The sequence below is a fragment of the Diabrotica virgifera genome, chromosome 10 (genome assembly GCF_917563875.1).
Source record: "Diabrotica virgifera virgifera chromosome 10, PGI_DIABVI_V3a".
Lineage (NCBI taxonomy): Eukaryota > Metazoa > Arthropoda > Insecta > Coleoptera > Chrysomelidae > Diabrotica > Diabrotica virgifera.
In genome coordinates, this window is record NC_065452.1 from 26,045,748 (window position 1) to 26,067,920 (window position 22,173).

Here is a 22,173-nt window from a genome sequence, read left to right on the forward strand (position 1 = left end):
ACAATCATATAGCTTTTACAATTTTTTATTATATCTCAATAAAGAGAATATTCTTTTTAAAACACTTCTTTCCTAAGCAAAATGAATCTTGAGCATTAGATGCCTATCAATAAACATATACAAGTAAAAATATTTGGAAAGTGAGGTCCAGGAAGAATATTCTGATTGAAGAACTGGTTTCAGTGGAACACGACCTCTGTGCAGCTTTACCGCGCTGCTGGAAAATTGCCATGATGATCAACATTTTTGTCATGAATATCAAGAAGAAGATCTGATTAGGGACAACTACTTTGAAATCCCGATAAGGTGCTGGTTTTTGTACAAATTTCAAATATAGAGGCATTGAGTTTCGGAGACAGCTTTTTTGCAGGTTCGATAAAACGATAGGACTGTTATGCAAGTTGCAAAAATGTTATCAAGTAGGTACTTTTCTTAAGGTTTCAGCAGTTTCTCCTAATTACCAGCTAGAACTCATAAAGAAAGTGAATTTATTCTGGGAATATAGTGTTGAATTAATTAAAAAAGGTGGTAAAGTATTTAGCATTTACTTAAATTTACAATATGCAATCAATCATACATAAGATGAATTATACCTACAGCCAGAAAAATATCACCACATATTTTAAACTACATTTGAGTTCTAGATCAAGACTGTTATTTTACGATTACAGTCTTTACTTGTTCTTTAACAGAAATCAATGTAACAGCTAAAATGGGATGTATAAAATATTCTAAATATACATAGAAAATTAAAACTTGTATAAAAACACCATTTTCGGTACTTCATTTGTACATTTATTTAATTAATCAGTATCAGACATGTATGTATAAAGCATTCGCACAGTAATACCAAACATGAATGAAGAGAATTGCGTATGTGTGTGCAGGAAAACAGAATGGAGATGACACCACCTGCACTGCCTTCGCTTGCACCAGATATTCAGGCCATTCCAGAGCAGTTGGAATCTACTGTTTTCTTCTTTATTTGTTTGTTTATATCAAATAATAAATAACGATAAGTAACATGGATGTATGTTTAACATTTTTCCAGAAAGACATATGTCATAAATTACATACTTATTTAATTTACAAAATGGTACTAACATTTTCCAGAACGACATATGCCCTTATTACAAACTTAATTTACAAAATGGTACAATTAAAGGGTTACACTATGTGAACTGTTTCGCTATCATCATTATTAGAGTTCTGGAATCTCTCGAGCTTTAGTCTTGGTGTCAAAAGTCTCGTCTCGTCTCGTCGTTTCATAAACACTCGTACTCGTATTCGCACGCACACTGTCACTTTGTAGTAAAGTTCTTCAGAAAAAATCACACTATACACGGGTGGGTAGTTCGGGTAATTAGGTATGTCTATTCTGTACACCATCAAGGCCGCATAGACAACAGTTCATCTCAGTATCTACAGAGGTAGAGTGGAGGATTAGCTGTGGGATATTTGGTAGAGCACTTTGGCGAGCAATAAAGCTACTTGTTGGTCTAGTATCTGGCTCATTACAAGGGCAAGCAATCTCGGTTCTTGTTGCACCATGAGAGTATGGTTATCTGGATGCCTAGCTAAAAATACTAAAGTGGCAGCAGCTCTTCGTAACATATCCAAACTTGTTCCCATAGAATCAGGATTTTCTCTAAGAGCACTGATCCCATGTGCATTGGCGACATTCATGGCGCTTTGTTCAGCTTGCTCAATAAAAGCAACTAGGAGCGAGACACACGGTGTTTGTTTAGCGACGACTCGAGCCATTTGACTATCTGCTGCGGCCAAATAATGCAACAAATTTATAGAGAACTCCCTCAGAACTTGATCTTCAGACTTACATAGATGTTTAGTGAGTACAGCACAAAGTCTTTCTAGTCTTGAAAATGGAGGTGTTGCAATCACCAGATCTACATTACTATTTGTTACACATAACTTGCAAAGGGCTTCTAAAGCTAGTCTCTGTGGAGAAAGCAATGAAGAAGAAGCTACAGAAGCAAAAGGATCTTGACCAGAAGCTGAAGGGCATATAGCCCAATGCAGAAGTCCATCTAATAGAGGCCTGGCCACTTCTTCTTCGAATAATGATACATCGATTTGGCCAGCTATATTTGATATTGATACAAGAATATTTTCTCTAATCTGTATGAGGAACTCCCACCACCATTCGCCTTCTCCTTGTAAACTACTACATGAATCTGCAAAGTCGGCATCCTCCTGAAACAAAATTACTAATTTACTGCTCTATAATTAAAAAATTAGTTATAATTTTAGTAATCACTTATATGCATCCGGGTATATAATATATTATAAATTTGTTAGGCAAGTGTCAATTCCTAAATATAACATATATTACTAAAAGTCTGTGGCAAATGGACTAGTTTCCATGCCAACACACTATCATTATCATCTATGCAAAAATTGGTAAAAATTTTATCAAAAACTTAAAAAATCAAACATGGAGCACCATTAAATCTTCCCACTGTTCATAAATCCTACTGTAAGGCACAGCGAGGTTTCACTAAGAGCGTCGTTCACTAGCATGAACCAACAGCCTCACCCTAACTTTCAAAATCCGACTTCTCAAATGTTCAGACCTGTCGTAAACAAAGTCAGAATAGCCATGTTAATTGCCAACGTTAGGAACGGATAAGTAACATGAGGAAGAGGCTTAACCATGAAAGATGACGTTCCTCTTTCTCTTCTTTTGATACAAACATATTTAAGACAATATACCTTGCTAATCAATGAGAATGACAACTAAAAGCTATACTGGTAATGCACTGTACTAACATACCAACTCGGGGCGCATAATAAACCAGATCTTGTACTATTAATAAAGTAACTAGTAAAGTAGAGATCTGTAAAAGACCTGGAAATACAAATAAGGAGACAATGGAGAATGGAAAATACACAGATGGATACCTATTAATCTCTTTACCATTGGAGTCATTCCGAAGAACCTTCTAGAAAACATAAAAAGCTAGGTCTGAATTAAGAGACAGTGTAGAAAGCTGTAGGGGAAAGTTGGACAAAACGGGATACCATTCTTGTTTATTTTTATTACGGAAAAAATATTAAAGAAATTATCATATTATTATTTTTTATAGGTATAACATTTATTGAAGCACACAAAAAACATATTTTTAGCTATTTTTAATGACCGGAAAATAGTAAAAAAAAATATTTAAGTTCTGCACATCCCGTTTTAGCTTACCAGGGTTGGATAAAACGGGATAGGTTCACAATATTTAATTTTTTGCATAAAATTATCTAAAAAGTATATTTAAGTAGATATAAGACTGCAAAGCAAAATTTACCTTTGAAAAAACAATATCTTCAGTAGTCAGAAACTTAAAAATATGCCTTTTTTATGTTTTATTGCAAAATGGGAAATAAGACCTTTTATTTAGGACTAGGTACGTATATCAGAACAAGAGTCACATAAACATATGTTGTTCTTTTCTGCAGTATGAGAACACGCTTTATCGCTATTTAAAAAATTAATAGGCCAACAAATAAATAGGTGGATAAAACGGACATAAAAAACTGTATCCCATTTTATCCAACTTATAAGTGTCCCGTTTTGTCCAACTCAGACATTTTTCAAAACAAAAATGGCTCCTGCCTAAACGTGAAAGTAAAATTAGATAGACTACACATAAGAATATTCGTTAATGAGTGCTTAATTAAATGTAATAGTCACCGGAATTATATGTTTAGATATATATATAGGCAATATAATGTAGAAAACAACGCACTTAAAAGTACAAAGTACCAAAAAAATAGAGCCAAACAATTCTAAACACAACAACTTTCTATCAAATAATGGCATCGAGGTAAAACGAACTAAGAATGTTAAAATGACTACTGAGAACAAGTTTTCGTCGTTGTCCGATTGATAGCAACACTAGTTGGGTCTCTAGGCTAGGTATCCCGTTTTATCCGACTATCCCGTTTTATCCAACTCTCCCCTACTACTTTCTAAGTCTAGATGTGTACGAAAATGTTTGGGAGATACTCGACCATACCAAGTAACCTAGAGCTTGATACATGGAATGATTCCCAGCAGAGCTCAATCCTTTTGATACCGTAGATATCAATGATCAATGAGTCAACTTTCCCCTTAAAGGGAGTGAGAGCCGTATGGTTTAAATCTGGATAATAATTTTTTAAGCATATAATGAAAGACAGGAACACTAAAATTCACCTCCAAATACCTGGTGAAAACAATATCCAAACTGAAAATGTCACAATAAACCGGTGCCTACTCCAAGGAGACTCATTGAATCGAATGTGGTTTTGTGTAGCGATGAACCCCATATCCCAGCTGAAGACCTTCACTGACTAAAGTTAATGATCTGTTGTATGTATATGAATGATTTGAAATTAATGGCTTCCACTCGAAAGCTTAAAGCTGTAGAAACCTTCTCCTCGAATGATATTAGTATGCACTTCGGATGCAAAATTGGAAAGAAAAATACAGGCCATGAGTATATAACATCTGGGACCTCTCCAAACCAGCCATCTCCCATATTAACAATATGTCATTTCCTGAGAGTATGCTTAAGAATCAAAAAACTATATTGGACAATCTCACAGACCAATCAGTGGCAAATAATAGACCAGATTTCATACTAGTTATTAAGTACATAGTATGAAAAATTTCATAATAGTTATTAACTAAATAAACACCATTGATGTGATTACCAAGATTGTCAAGTAAAAAGATCTGGAAATACAAATAAGGAGAGAATGGAAAGGGCTCAGACAGTACCAATTATTCTCTCTACTACTGATTTTACCTCGAAAAATCTAGAGAAATTATAAAGCAGCTTTATAAGATACTTCAGTTTAATGTTTTTAGAGAAGATAGAAACTTAATATCACTCAAAACATCCATCTAAAGAGGATGTTGCACCAAATATAAATGCAATATTCGTTGCCTAGTCGATACTTCAGATCCAGAAAATTATTTTCTTTCTCGTGTACCTCTTCAGGACACAATTGTTTTTGCAATTGATGCTTGCTACGAAGCCTTAAAAATGCCTAAAGCCCTAATCAAATTTGACTAAAAACTCTTACAAGTTTTCGCAGAATCACCATGTCTTGATATTGTATCTTGTATTGGATGTAGTAGGAGGCCAAGTGAAAATTAAGGAGATGGAGACAAACATAAATAAAGAAGATGAAGTGATGTAAGCAAGGGAAAAAGTGGGAAACAAAGACAATCAATGGAAGAAAAATGGCGAAAAAAGACAAAATAGACAAGAAATAAATACACAGAGAATAAAAGATAAATAAAGAAAGGACACATGCGCCATACGTTCACTACATTCCCTCATAACAGACATTATAGTTTCATAACAGCCAAATATCCTTACAACTTCAGATCCTACTCATTCCCTGTGAGAACTAGAAAAGTAAGCAAACAACCTGAGGAGATAAGGTTGAGTATAGCGATATACCTGATATTACCGCCCTTTGCCTGATATATCCGGAGGCACAATACTGTGTACCAGTGTAGTTGAATAGCAGCCATACCCACCTGGTCGACAGTCAGCTAAACCATGCTATGGATATGATCACAGGCACAATTATGCCACAATGTGGCTACCCACCCTTAGTAACATAGCATCACCCAACCTACACCGCGAACATGCATTTGATAAGGATTAAACAAAATTATGGATAGTCATCCACTTCTAGTTCACGACATTCCCCACATTCTTGGAAACTGAAATCTGAAATCCGGTCAAGCGCTGCAGCAATCCAATTTTGACTTAAATGGCTGATGGCGAGAAGAATGGGAAAGTACGACAGATCCGCATTACCATAGTCTACTGAACATTATAGTCAAACCCGGCGAATTTGAATATCCCTGTAAGATTTGGCCAGCCCTTAATTGAAACAGAAAGAAACTGTGGAAGATGCTCCTACTCCCTCTACAGATGGGACAAACTTCTCACCTTCTTGTGATTGCGGTGCTGTAACTGCCCAAGCAGAGCATACACAGACAACCTTACGGACTTTGAATGGTAACCGAAGAGTCAATAGAATATACACTCACTGGCACAAAATTCCGCCACTAAAAATTTTTGATTAAGTTTTTTTGACAACTTGTAACTTTATTATTTGTACTCCGATTTTCAACATTATTTTTGTAAATAAAAACAGTGATTAACTCATAAACATAAATTATTTTAATAGAGGCTGGATTGATAAGATTAGAATGGCCCGCATGCAGCCCAGAACTCAATCCTATCGAACATTTATGGGATGGATTGAAAATGGCTACCTAGGTCTCCAGAAAATTTGGTACAGTTATGGCCCTGATAGAGGAATATCGGACTATTCCCTAGGCAAGGATAACACATCTTATTTATTCGATATCAAACAGATTGCGAGCAGTCGTTGCTGCGAGAGGTGGACATACCCGCTATTGAATTGTTTTGTTGTTAATTTTGTTTTGTGTTCTTAATTTTAGTGCATTTGATAACTTTAATTAAATAAACCTTCAAATCAGTGTTTTTATTTACAGCTACAAGAAAAGAGATATTCGGATAATTCAAAAAACAAAATCTTAGGGATGCCTCCAAAGATAATACGAAAGGAGTATGAAACAAACTCAGTCCTTTAATTTTTCCACAGAATTTTTTAAAGTTAGGAGAAAATACAAGGCTTCCATTCACCCCCATCCAAGCAAAAATTTTTTGTTACCAGAATAATAACAATCGATATCAATACATGTACCTACAAACTGATGCAAGAATCTTGAAAATGGGAGTACAAATAATAAAGTATAAATTGTCAAACTTAATCAAAAATTTTTAGTGGCAGAATTTTGTGCCAGTGAGTGTATAAAAAAACTTGACATCTGTTTGTAATGTATTGTAAAATGTGTAAATCTAAATTTAATTACCTACTCTCTGATGTAAGCCATACACTAAATAAAATAAAATGGTGATGGTCTTGCTTACCTCTCTATCATAGTTTCTCGTTTTCTGCGTCCTCGGCGGATGTTCATGATGTAGTAGAAGTAATTTACCAATAAGTGCTAAGAATTGGCCGCTTCTGGCAAACTCTAGTTCGTTACCAGGAATAAATGTAAGACTCCTAAGAATATTTGAGAGACAGAGACACCGTTTGCCAATATTGTCTTGACTCTCGGTAAGGAGCACTAAACTAGCTTCATCTCTAGTGTAAGCTTCATCTTCATAGTCAGAAATTCGCCTACGTTTTAAGGTACTTGATGGATCCCGCACAGCTGGTTCCTTCGTATCACCGCACTCGCCATTTACACTAATATTCAGATCTATACTTGGACTTTCCTCACAGTTCGCTTCCTCACTCACTACCTCAGTCTTTATTTTGTCTGTTGTTTCTAACGTGAGCATGTCGCTTGCTTCAGAATCTTTCTTAATTCGAGATATCACATCACTTAATGTCTTTGTCCTTCGTCTCTTTTCACAAGCTTTAGCAGGTGGTGGAGCTTCGTCAGGAGGCGTTTCATCGGGTGGAGGGGTTTTGATTTTCCTTTCTAAAGGTTCCCTTTTATCCTCCTCCGATTTTACTACTACAATATGATCCAAACTCATATGGAATGGAATACGTCCAAACTCAGCTTGGAAAGTAGGTAAAATATGATCTGCACTGGTATACCAAGGATCAGTTGGAATTTCAGCTAAAATATTAGCACGATTTGGATCTCCCTTTGTATCCCAATCTTTCACGTGATCTTGAACGAATATATCTTCATCCCTATCCACTAATTTCACTGGATGCCCTTTGCGAGATAAAAAGGAATAATTAGGAGTTTCAGTTAAAATGGTTGTTTTTAAATTAGGATCTATGGGCTTTGAAACACCACCAAGATCAATTTCCTCTTCTACAGACTGTTCTTCACGTGGAAAGGGCCCGTCAAACATATCCGAAAGACTACGTTTGAAATGTTCCATCAACAGATCAAGTAAACCAGGCCATTGATACAATCCGAAATATCCTATAGTCAAGTCGTCAAATAAAAGAATGTTAAGCATATCGATAGCATAAGTAGTTTCAGAAAGAAGTCCAGATCTTAGGCACATTATAATGCGCCAAGCATCAACTTGATTTACGTCATTTTTACATATTCGTCTTCTACGATAAATCAGTGGAACAGTAGCTTCTACACTGTCTGGCGGAAAAATAATCTCTCGTTTAGGCATCTGACTATGACTATAAGTATTGCTGGCTGAGGGTGGCGCTTGATTTCCTTTTCCACCACCCGATGTCATGATGTTTGAAAAAGGTTTCCCAGGCCTATGAACTGGCGGTCTCACATTTGCATTTTGTCCTGTTGGTTGTGCGATACCCTGCCATGGAGGTTGTTGAGGACCTTGCTGCGGCTGTTGGTAATTTTGGTTAGCGGGCCAAGGACCTGCAGGCCTTCCACTCTGACTCCACTGTTGAGGGGTGACTTGCGGACCACTACTTTGAGTTCCACCATACTGAGGAGGTCTGTATTGGGTATTGTTGGGCCAACCGCCTAAAATAAAATAAATTAAAATTTCTTGCTTTCTGACGCTCACCCTGTACTATATACTACGTCTAGAACATATGTGGAAATTAAAATATATATACTGAAAAACAAAATCTAGAGGAGTTAAGTAGGGTGACCGAGGGAGCCATTTTATTATACCTTGTGTACTAATCACACGTTTGCGAAAAATTAAAGCCTCTCACAACCTATCTTATTTTTAATTTTAAATCATATTTTTAAAACCAAATTTCGTTTAAATTGATTTTAAGATGTTGAAGTGCAGGATTACTTTCATTTCGAAGTAATTTTTTATATCTTAGCAAGATATTTTACTGCGTTTATATTTGTGGATACTGTGTATGCACAAACAAACTTTAATACTTATTTTCCTGAGACCAATAACGTAAAACCGATGGATTGTTTCTTGGGAATTGTGAGGGAGGATTCAATCTGTAAATAAAATATTCTTCAAAAAATGATTATTTTCATGAATTTTTCCATCATAAGTTCATATAATTCCATCCGTTTAAAATGATCATCAGGAAATATTTCTTGAGTGTTCTGCACTTATAACAATGATTGTTTTTTTTTAAGTAGTACCAAAGTACCATTTTATTATGTGTACTCTTTCTGCAGTTGTGTAAACAATCGGTACATTGAATTTTTAATCCTACACCTTCTTTTGTATTTCAATAGATGTTTTTAATGCCACAAAATATTAATTAAAGGAAAATTCCACATATATTGTAGGCATATCATATCTTATATGAATACTTACTGTACATAGGAGTGCGAGGTTGACCGTAGGTGTAGGGCTGATCTTTGGCAAAATCAGGATGCCTTCTTGGTGGCTGGGGACCAGGAGGTGGCATATTCTTGTTTGAATTAGTTCCTCCTGTGTATCCAGTTCCACTGCCTGTTCCCTGCTGCAAAGGTATTTTCAATTAATTTTTTCTCTGAACAAATATAGTGATAATTTTGATACATTCAATTAGTCAACAAACTATTTTAATCATTGTGGAATTGGTACACTATAATAAATACAAGGTTTATCTCAAGAAGTCTCTCAATAGCTGAATGTATTGTATGACTTAAGTGTCATGAATAGAGCATGACATTGGCTTGTATAGTAGTACCACCTATCTAAGAGACTCATTAATATTCAGCTCAGCGGAGTGCTATTGTTCGACATGGGGAATTCCATAAACAAGAGATCTACCTCTTTTATAAAATGATCCCTTGTTTATATAATTTCACGCCCCGAACAATAGCACTCCGCTGAGCTGAATATTAGGGTGGGTCGAAAAAAATAATGTTTCATGTTTCTTTGGGGTATATAAGTAAAATGCAAAGTAAAATAAAGTTATATATTGAACCCCCAGCTAGCGCATCATACTTAAAATTTAGTTTTTTTTCAGAAATCAAGACATTTTTCAATTATTTTTATTACAATCTTTGGCCAATAATATTTGAATGTGCTATAGTGAAAACTGTGCTATTAACACCCAACACAACATATTAGACCACACCTTCTTTTGAGGTGCTAATATGTGAATTTGACCAATTTTTGAGTATTTTGCGCTACCGCAAATTAAAAGATATTGTCTGTTTCAAATTTATTTCCTATTTTTTAAACTATTAACTAAACAGTTTTCACTATAGCACGTTCAAATAATATTGGCTAAAGATTGTAAAAATAATTGAAAAATGTCTTGATTTCTGAAAAAAACTGAATTTTAAGTATGATGCGCTAGCTGGGGGTTCAATATATAACTTTATTTTACTTTGCATTTTACCTATATACCCAAAGCGCAAGTTTTCCGCGGTATAGAGATTAAAAAATGAAACATTATTTTTTTTTTTTCGACCCACCCTACTGAATATTAATGAACCTCTTAGATAGCGGATATTACTATAACAACTGAAACTACAGCTTATACACATAGAGGAGCAACGAAAACGAGCAACCACTCACGCAGAAGATTCTTCATAGGGGTGGCTGCAAAATGAAACAACATGCACATTGAAGAGAACACAGTAACTGAAATTTTCAACTGAGCACGCATTTTCTGTTTGCGGAGGAGTTATGATTCAATTTGTACAAGTACGAAAGGAGCATACTAGTACAGAGGGAAAGGATTCACAGATACAAGATACAATAACACTTGTATATTCCTGCTTTGTAGTGGTGGTTCAGATTGCATATTTGGAGGACTATAGTTTGATGGCCGTACGTACTTAGTAATTCTCATGAATGAAATGATGACCTTGATATCGGAGAAGAGTTAAAGCCATATTTGTGACAACATTTGTAGTAGTTTTAGACAATAGGATGATAATGCCAGTCTCCACCGCGCGAAATACGAAAATGAAAGAATAGAATATCATGGTCTGAAAAGAATAGAGTTGCAGCTAAATATAAAATTGCAGACAATTTAGGCAGCAATACCTCTCATGACGTTATCAAATTTCACAGAAAGTTAGAGTTAACGACACAAGTTTTCAGTGTTATTATGCCAATGTGTACTTGATGTTGAATTCTTCTATTTTGATTTTATACAGGGTGTCCAGAAACTCTACCGACAAACGAAGACAGGAGATTCCTCAGATAATTTTAAGAAAATTTAACCCAATTCATCTAGTCCTAAAATGCTTCCTGCGGGGAGCTAGAGCTATTTGAAGATGGTGTCTGGTAAATAGTTTTTCTTAAGTACCTCCAGAACGCTTCTACTTAGAAAAATAAAAATTGGTGTAGGCGTATTTATCTTCCAGATATAGATCGATTTCATCCATTGCGAATTTCTAGTAACGGTCATAGGCGTCCGTTTTGGGTAGGGCAACGGTTATTGCATCGCATAAATTTTTTGTCTTTAATTTTTAAGCATTTTTGACTCTGGATTTTTAAAGTGTGAGGTATTTCAGTACTAAAAGGTACTCTTGCTTTTTCTAGACAAATCGATTTAAAAATTTTCGTTTTTTGAATTCCAACAAAAATTAAAAAAAAACTATTTAGAAAAACGAAAACTGGTATACGTTTATTTATATTCCAAAGACGAATCGATTTCATTAATTGAGAATTTCTAGTACCGGTCATATGCGTCCGTTTTGGGTAGGCCAACGGTTATTTTATCACACAACTTTTTTGTCGTTTAATTTTTAAGCATTTTTGACACTAGATTATAAAATATGAGGTATTCTAGTTCTAAAAGTTACTCTTGCTTTAAATTGGTAAAATACACCTTTTTTTGAAAAAATTTTTTATTTTTTTTTCAAATTCAAGAAACGAAAAATTTTTCAAATCGATTTTTCTAGAAAACTGTGTGTCCTACCGACTTAAATCAATAGTACCTTTTAGTACTAGAATACCTCACAATTTAATAATCCACATTCAGAAATGCTTAAAAGTTCGACAAAAAAATTATGGGATAAAATAACCATTGGCCTACCCAAAACGGACGCCTATGACCGGTACTAGAAATTCGCAATAGATGGAATCGATTTACCTCTGGACGATGAATACGCTTACCAATTTTCATTTTTTTACTAGAAGTATTCTGGAGGTATTTAAGAAAAACTAATTACAAGACGTCATCTTCAAATAGCTGTAGCTCCCTTACGGCCAGTTTCACAATCTGCGGTTGCGGTCAACTAACCTTTGCCCTCAGTCTAACTGACAGATGCTGTTTCACAACCACAGATTCAATCATGGTTAGTTGACCTCATGGTAAGTTTTGTTTTATTTTTCTAGCCGTGTTCGCGCTGCATGCCCCGAGTATGCCCAGAGGGAGAACGCCTGCGCATTACAAAATTGGACGTTCAATAAGGTCGAATATTGCCCTCCGAAAACGTAATGCGCAGGCGTTCTCCCTCTGGGCATACTCGGGGCATGCAGCACGAACACGGCTTCTGATGTTGGTAGGAAATTATGGACAGTGATCACCAGAAATAACATTTTTATGGAGAATTATCAGATCGGCTGATCAGTCAGATGGGTTTTGATTAATTTTTATTAGGATAAATTCAATAAATTGTTATATTTCTTTAGGACTATTTGTTGTATATATATTTTAGGGATTTTATATTGAGTTGTGGAGTTTATTTTGCAGATTAAGGAAAAATAAATGTGTGTATATGTGTGGTTAGGATATTCACTGCGAGACTTGTGGTTTCATTTGCATAATCATATTTTTGATGTTGATTCTTGCTATCTTGCCTTAAAAATTCATATATATTAACATATCTCCTATGGGATTAATAACATTTGATATACACTCTGGACCAAAAATAACCGGCCACCTTAAAAATTGGTTATTTTTTATGTCTTATATCTTATAAACCAGTTGTCCGATTTAAGTGATTTTTTTAATATCGCCTTATTCCTTGACAATATCGTTATAATAATATTGTTGCTAAACAGGTAAATTTTCATTGTATACCGGGTGTATAACTGTGTTTTTTCCTTAAGTTTGCATCACCCTGTGGAATATTATAGCATTTGTAGAATACTGAAATTAAAACCTAACTATAGCCTCATGCTTTCTTAACATTTTGTTGTTTGATTGATTCGCTTATGTTGGATAATAAAAAAGTTAGGTGCTTTAACAATTAGACATGTTTTTTATCAATACAGGGTGTTTTTAAAAAATGTTGGCAAAGTTTAAGGGGTACTTCTGCATAAAAAAATAATGACAGTTTGCTTTATACACTTAGGTCTGCAAATGCTTAGTTTCCAAAATAGGGGGTGTTAAAATTTTTCTGACAAACTGACGATTTATTTATTGCTTTAAAACCGGTTGAGATATGCAAATGCAATTTGGTGGATTTTATGACGTAGTTATTGCATATTTTTTGACATACAATTAAGAATTCAATATTCATCATTGGCGCGCATACGGGTAATATGAGCCATCATATTACCCGTATGCGCGCCAATGGTCAATATTAAATGCTTAATTGTTTGCCAAAAAAATGTGCAATAACTACGTATTAAAACTCACTAAATTTCGTGTGCATATCTCAACCGGTTTTAAAGCAATAAATAAATCATCAGTTTGTCAGAAAAATTTCAACACCCCCTATCACGGAAACGAAGCATTTGCGGACATAAGTTTATAAAACAAACTGTCATTATTTTTTCATGCAGAATTACCCCTTAAACTTTGCCAAAATTTTTTAAAAACACCCTATATTGATAAACAGCATGTCTAGTTGTTAAAGCACCTAACTTTTTTATTATCCAACATAAGCGAATCAATCAAACAACAAAATGTTGAGAAAGCATGAGGCTATAGTTAGGTTTGAATTTCAGTATTCTACAAATGGTAGAATATTCCACAGGGTGGTGCAAACTTTAAGAAAAAAACACAGTTTGATTCGTACACCCGGTATACAATGAAAATTTACCTGTTTAGCAACAATATTATTATAACGATATTGTCAAGGAATAGGGCTATAACATATTAAAAAAATCACTTAAATCGGACAACAGGTTTAGGAGATATAAGACATCAAAAATAACCCATTTTTAAGGTGGCCGGGTAATTTTGGTCCAGAGTGTATCTTAAATTTTTCTTTAATGTATTTATATCTTCTCTTATTTTCATCCACTCTTTGGAGAATATTCAAATTTTCATCTTGCAGTAAACGAAACTATTTAATAGCATCTAATCCTAGCAATACGTCATAAGAAAAATTATCATTTTAATCACATAAGCATCTATTTCTTGTTCTATTTTATGGATTTTCATATGTAACTTTATTTTATTATAACTTTTTTCCACACCTCTAATGGTTCTAAATGTTTGTTCACTCTCCAACATATTATGTTTAACATCTTCAATAATCTTTGAGTTTACAAGTGTTATAGTAGATCCACTGTCATAAATTCCAGTTACTTTATTATTGTTGATTGTGACAGTTAATTTAATTAGTGGTGTATAATCTAGCTTTTTTGTTGTTCTTCCACTTAAGCATTAACAGCAACTTCACCAATACCCTTCTAGCATCACCGCTACGGATTTTGTATGTATCTGCAAATTTCAAGTGGATGAAAACGTCCCGGGTACCCGCCTCACAGTTATAGACGGAGAGCTAGAGCCGAAAAATCATCGTCATAAGTAATATGGAGTTTGTCCTGTGAAATGCGTCCATTTTATATTGATAACTATGATCTCTTTCAGGCTGACACCTCAGTAGATACAGGAAGTAGCAATAAGGGGTGAAAGGGGAAAATTAGTTCAGTCACTAAAGGTTTTCACCTCCGATTTCGTTGAACCTCCATCGATTTGCATGAAAATTGGTCAGTAGTTAGGGCATACCTCAAAAAACAAAAGTGATATGGTGCCAACTTGCGTTTTTAACCTGGGAGTGGATGTTACCCCTTTTCGGGGGTGAAAATTATTTTATCAACAATAACCCAACAAATCGATAGATGGACAAATTGTAAGTAAAATTTGTTGTCTAATTATTAAAATAAATCAATACTTTTTGAGCTACTAAAGATCAAAGATTTTAATTTTTCATGAAAAAAATGCATGGAGTAAAGCGGTTTTTCATAAATAATTCAAAAACTATAAGTTTTAACAAAATAGATATGATTACCAAAATTAAAGATAATAAAAAATTTAATATACTCCTTACTTGAAAAACCTTTTAGAATTAATTAAAAGTGAGTTATAGGTGATTGAATGTATATTTTTTTGGCTAGTACTCAAATCTAAATACTCAAGCTTAAATAACGGGAAAACGATGCATTTTACAACATATACTTACTAAACACTTGTCAAAGTACTTAAGATCAAGTGAACTCCAGATGAAGTTGATAGCATCAAAGCTAAGCAAGTTATGATGAAAATAAGAGAACCCTTTCAATTTTTTTAGGAAAAGGTGAAAAATTAAACATACGCTATTTCCACAAAAATTAAAATTTACAGTAGGCCCTATAAGACTTTTTTATTTTAGCATAAGAAATACCCTCAAAAATTTTGAAAGGTTTGGAAAGCATATTTTTGAAAAAAAAATTATTTAAAAAAATCATAATTTTTCAAATTGTCGTAAATGTTATTTTCTTTCGATGATAACTCCAAAATAATCGATATGCGTAAAAAATGATAAAAACCAAATTTTAGTTTTTTCTTTAGCAAATATTTTACTTTGCTCATTATTTTTGTAGGACAAAGAATTACCGAGATAGAAACGTTTAAAACATAAATATTACTAATCAACTATTCTAAATGGGAAATAAGTCACAATTTAAATAAAAAATTGATTTTTTAACGTTTCTTATTACTTTATACGTTATAACTTCTTAAATTGTGGCTTATTTCCCATTTAAAATAGATGATTACAAAAATACCACAAGAAAATAGCTTCAGAACAACATAAATCTTACTGCGAGAACAATGTAACCATGTAAACATATCTTTAAAAAATAAGGGATTTAAAAGATTAACTTTCAATATTATGTTATAGCCCTTGAAACTACCTTTGAAACGGTTTTTAGCTAAACCTGATATCATAAAAATTAATGGAGTTATTCTAAAAAAACAATAACATTTTCTTGGAAACATTTTTGGATCATAAGTTTTGAAAAATTTTTGGAGCATAAATTTTAATGCTGTTAACTCAGAAAAGAACTTATTTAAAAGAAATTTATTTAAAACAAATAAATTTTGTTTATTTGTGAATTCGAGAGATATCCAGCTTTGTTATCTTTTGTCTGTAATTGTCACCTACCAATTAATCTATAAAAGCCTGACTGAGTTTTCTCTGTTTGTTTTAACAGAGAAAGAAATTTATTTAAAACCAATAAATTTTGTTTATTTTTGAATTCGAGAGATATCCAGCTTTATGTTATGATTTGTCTCTAATTGTCACCTACCAATTAATCTAATTAAGCCTGACTGAGTTTTCTCTGTTTATTTTAACGAAACCGGGTGACTGACTAAACACCGTTTTTTCCCCTTAAAGAACAAATTTAATAATTAAGTTGGTATACAATTTGTAAAAACTAGTAACATACCTTAAAGAAAATCGGTTTTAAAAGTCTTTTGCTTCCTAATCTTTTAAATACCAATAACAAATATTTGACGAATTTAAACAATAAAACTTAGCAGATATATATGTATTAACCTTTGGATGACCAAAGGGAGTAAATTTGGACCCCAGCATATGCTTTTCTTTAATAAATTCAAAATTATTTTCAATTTTTAACTCATTATTTTTTTATTTGACTTTCAATCATTCTAGATATCCTGAATCCTGATATTTTGAAATAAAAAAAATTCCCTATATTTTACGAATAAAAAATATATTCTGAAGTTGATGTTTAGTAAAATACCGTCTATTATGTGGAATCCCAAGTAGTTTTACACTGCGTGTTATCAAAATCTATTTTTAGATTGTGGTGCCGGTTATGTACGAATCATGATATTCCTGTCTGCTACAGTTAGTCATTATTATTATTTCCTGGCGTATATTATTATAGTTTCTTAGTATTTTGTGTACATATAAGATATGGCCCGCAAATATCTTACTGAGGCTGAGTTACAGGAAATTGTAACTGCTAGCGATTTTTATGATGATATAGAATAGAAGATGAAATAGTATCAGAAAACGAGGATGTATTGTTAGATGAAGATTTAAATGCTTTTAAATTAGGTTAGGATAACCTCTAGTTAAGAGCTTAACCATCACTCCAAGCTCTGGTTAAAAATTCTGTCGGTTAACCACAACTTCGCCGTTGACCTGATATTGTGAAACACATATTTCGGGGTAACCTCTGGTTATCTCTTAACCACAAGTTAACTTGACTTTTGAAACCGGCCGTTAGGAAGCATTTTCGAACTAGGTGAATTTAGTTGAATTGTCTTAAAATTATCTGAGGAATCTCCTGTCTTCGTTTGTCGGTAGAGTTTCTGGACACCCTGTATATCTTAAAAGTTCCCCCCTGAAAAATACTTACTTGTACTTGTTCTTGGCGGTAGTAATCTGGATGTGGAGCATAATTTCCAGGTCCGGCTGACTGAGAAGTAGGTGGTCCAGAATTACTGGGAGCTTGTCCATATGCAGGTCGTGGGTTGTATCCTGAGCCTTGGGTCGTATTGTATCGGTAAGGATCCTGTGCCACAGATGAAGGTGGACCCTGCGCATTGTTGGGACTTTGTGGAGGAGCAGAAGAATCACCGCCGGAATAAGGAGGATACACTGGTCTTACTGATGGAGGATAACCTGTAACAAAAAAAAAACAGAGTTAACCTAGTTTCTTTCGTATGGATTCCGGGTTATAATATAGCAAAAAACGACCAAGTATGTAGAATAACTTGTTGGATAAACAACAGAATAACGAAAAAAATCAAAACAGAAACGAAGTGAACTGTACAGATATCATATCCCTGGAATATCTAAAGGAAATCATATAAATAAAATTCCTTCTAAAAACAACAACAATGACAATTTCCTTCGTTCATACACTCAATGTCCTAACTTTCCCATCGAAAACACTACTGATGACTGTACAAAAAGGATTGAACATGGACATACGCTTCACGCTAAGGTGGCCTTCATAGCGACTTTTTTTAAACCAACAATACAGCCAACGGTTACAGACAAATACATAAAAGGAAGCGCAGTAGGAAATACGACAACTAAAGCCCTAGCATTTCATGCATACGCATTCACACACCACTGTTTGGAAAAGGCTAGAGATTTAAAATTTACGGAAAAATTGGGTTCAGGAAAAAAACCTGTTTTTTTCCGGAAAAATACGGAAAAATTGACATTTGTTACAATATACTAAACAAATTATGCATCCCGTATCAAAATCAATAAATTTAGTAGAATTCGATAGATCTATATTATCAGAAATGCCTTTTGTCTTTAAGTAGGTATATAAAAGACACGGTATTAAAAAATATTCCCCAACAAGTTAATCAGATTAGTTCTCTTATCGAAAGCTTACTAAAATATGTATGTTGAAAAACGCTACAAATTTTGTTCTAAGCTGATTCACTTTGCAGCCTCTTGATGCTCGCTTTAAAGAAGAATAATTGAATGAAGACCAACTAATGGAAACCATAGACTTCATTTCTGAAATGGCTTGTTTACTAAGGCCCGGTCTTTTCACCTCCGAATAACTAGTATCGCGAAGTTTATTTGACAGATTTACATGTAATCTGCCGAATAAACTTCCCGATAACTATTTATTCGGAGGTGAAAAGACTGGGCCTAAACCTACATGTAGGGAAGGTGGTGGCAAATCTAGCCCAATTTAGAACAAAAACTGGATTTTTTAGTCGAAATTCTTTATGGGATAGTGCAAATATGTAGTACTAATCCCGTTATATGGTAGCAAGGTTTATGTACATCGCAGCCACTTATGCCAATTGCCTCCCGAATTTTAAATAGACCTCCATCTTCCGCCTCTTCAGAAAGAAACTGGTCTTTACACGGCCTCATATATACAAGCAAAAAAAATATGTTATTACAGGATAAAATTTATAAGTTGTTGCTATTCATTTAAATTTGGTTATAAACGAAAAACAGATATTGATTTACGATACTAGACCAGATCCACTTTTAAATGAGACTGGCAAAAATCATGTTGTGTTATCCGTTCAGGATGGTGAAGCGGAGATCGAGTCTGAATCAGATGCTTGGTCTGAAGATTCAGATTCAGACTCAGATAAAAATATACCACTGAGCAATTGGGTTAAATAATGTGCTTTCTACCTTTGAAGTTTCGGTTTTGACACTTAAAATTAAAGTCTCTTAGTTTAAGTACACTTAAGTCTCAATTAAAATATATTTTCAAATTTTCCCATTTTTTCCAATTTTTCAAATGGTCTGGAAAAACCCTGTTTTTTTCCCAATTTTTCCCGTTTTTTTCCGATATGTTAATTCTCTAGAAAAGGCAGTTTAAATTTTCCGTTTGGTACGAGAAAAATTCCATAATAATTATTGATCTAATAATAATTTGGTTTCGACTACTTCAATAGAGGAAAGATACGACGTTCTGCGGCAGTAAGATTTTGAAGTGAATACTTCTTATCGTTCGGTATGAAATTTTGGCGGGTGTAAAATCATATTGGGCGTCATTCAAAATGGTGACGCGAGAGAGTCTCGTAACGCTAGAGATTAGCTTGCAGTATAAATACCATAATATACGTATCTATACATATATGTATACCGGTTTAGGCGTCACGCCCTTCGGTAGAGATCTATGTAGGGAATACATTGTTTTAAATACAAGTCAATCCACGATTATTTAGTCGCAAATGGATTTACTTGTATTTGAAACAATGTGTTCAATCTTCGCGACAAAATAATCGCGCGACTACAAATCGCAAGTCGAGTCCGGCGCTTACTAAGGACGAAAAAATGCGCACCTGGATGGGTAAACCTCTACACGGGTGACATCCCAATGAGGTCAGCCAAGATTATGTCGACAATATAGCGTAGAACTACTGATTGACATCAGGAAAGATGTTCCACGAAACAGAAGGTTTATTACTGGCCATTCAGGATCAGGTTATACCAACCAAAAATTACCTGAAATATATCGTCAAAGACCCTCAGGTCCAAAACGACAAATGCCGATATGGATGTCAAGCCCAAGAAACCATCAACATATTACCGGTGCTGCCAGGTATTTGTTGCAACTGAATACAAGGAACGGCATGACTCAGTAGGAAAGATTCTTCATCAAGAGATAGCTATCAAACTTGGACTTCTCTAAACGGATGATCTCCCATATTATCAATACGTTCTTGAGAGTATGCTTGAGAATGACAAGTATAAGCTATACTGGGACCGCACTGTGCTCAAAGACCAAACAGTGGCAAATAATAGACCATATCTCGTATTAGTCAAAAAATTACCGAGACAAACAACACTCATTGATGTGGCGATTCCTAACAACAATAATCTACGTACTCAATTTATTGAAAAGATCGCCAAGAAGAGAGATCTGGAAATTCAAATACGGAGACAATGGAGAATGCAAAGCACCCAGACAAAACCGATTATTATGTCTACTACTGGAGTCATTCCGAAGACCCTCCTCGAAAGCACAAAAAAACTGGGTCTCAATGAATATCTTTATAATACCATGCAGAAAGCTGTACTACCGCGACGGCCAGAAGTGCACGAAAATGTTTGGGAGATACACCTGCATACCAAGTCAGCTAGGGCTCGATAACATGGAAGGAGTCCCACCAGAGCTCAATCCTTTTGATACCGTAGGTATATGGGATGAGTCAATTCTCTCCTTAGAGGGAGTCTCCGTATGGCTAAGTCTGGATAAATTATAATGTTGTTATGTATCAACAAGGCATATATGTTGTTTACGTTTGAGTTTGACAGATCCGTCAAATTTAAACTAAATTTTAAATTATTGATAAATATTATAGTCTGGCATGGATTCTATGAATTTATTTTGGTGGTTAGTACTTGTTTGATAACGAAAATGTCTGTCAGCTAGCGCGACTCCGGAACTTTTAAGCAAGAAAAAATAATATGAAAGTAGATGGTAAACAACCTTAGAACTTATTATGTCAAATATTTATCTCGATGTCTCACATCCATATTATGGTCTATAGTCTATAGTCTATTGGCTACGATACCTGGCTTTCACCCAGAAGGTTCGGGTTCGATTCCCGCAATCGGAGATCCTTTTTGTTTTTAAAATATTTTGATTTTGGTTTAAAAAGATATTTTGATTTGAAAAATAATTGTTCGGTATGGAATTTTGGCGGGTGTAAAGTCATATTGGGCGCCATTCAAAATCGTGACATCCTAAAATTAACAGGTAGAATCAGAATCTTTGGTATATTTTATATTATATAGGGTGGAAGGCACTTAGGGAATAAAATTATTTCTGTCCTTGTTTTAAAGAATTTAAAAAAACGCTAAGACCCGTTCATTTTTAAATATAACTATACGCTTTTTAAACCTAAATTTGATTGTACAGGGTGATTCAGGCAAGTCTAGCGTAGTCCATAAGCTTTATTTTTAATGGAACACCCTATATATTTTTATATTTTTAAAAGCTGCTTAACAACCTGATTTCATCGAACTACATCATGTATATTATGAATATAATATTTATATTATAATATGGTATATTATGATTAATACAGGGTGAAATTTAGAAATTATAGTGTGTGGAGACCACTTATGGAATAAAATTGTTTGTGTCCTCATTTTAGAAAATTATAAAAAACGCTAAGATATGTCAACTTTTAAATTCAAATATGCACTGTTTAAACATAAATTTAAATATACAGGGTGACTCACGCAAGTCTAGCATAGTCCATGATCTTTAATTTTAATGAAACACCCTGTATATTTTTAGAACCTGCTAAACAACGTCACATCAAAAAAGTGTATTATGTAGGAAGTATTATGAATAATACAAGGTGAAATTTTAAAATTATGTATAATTTTCGTCAAGATATTAAAAACCTACATAAAATTTTGAAATTAATAATTTATCATACTTTAAATAATGGTATTATTTTTAAATTAGCTAAATAAAGACATACACTTTCTACACTAAAAGTATAAATCTATTGGATTTTGTATTTAAGGTCTTGACGAAATTTATAAATAATTTCAAATTTTCACCTTGTATTATTCATAATGGACCCTGCATAATA

General features: G+C 34.0%; 1 protein-coding gene across 5 annotated transcripts in view; it reads right to left on the reverse strand.

Annotated features, from left to right (window-relative positions):
- Positions 1–529: 529 nt before the first annotated feature.
- Positions 530–22,173, reverse strand: part of LOC114342253 (trithorax group protein osa) — a 449,443-nt gene continuing 427,799 nt past the window's right edge. For 4 of the 5 annotated variants that reach the window (XM_050663326.1, XM_050663324.1, XM_050663325.1 and 1 more), the window contains 4 exons: positions 17,481–17,746; positions 9,297–9,444; positions 6,978–8,524; positions 530–2,214 (listed from right to left, as the gene is read on the reverse strand). In XM_050663326.1, the coding sequence (XP_050519283.1) occupies positions 1,444–2,214; positions 6,978–8,524; positions 9,297–9,444; positions 17,481–17,746 (2,732 nt within the window). In that variant the 3' untranslated portion in view covers positions 530–1,443. The remainder of the gene's footprint in view (positions 2,215–6,977; positions 8,525–9,296; positions 9,445–17,480; positions 17,747–22,173) is intronic. The other variant, XM_050663323.1, reaches the window with a different exon arrangement.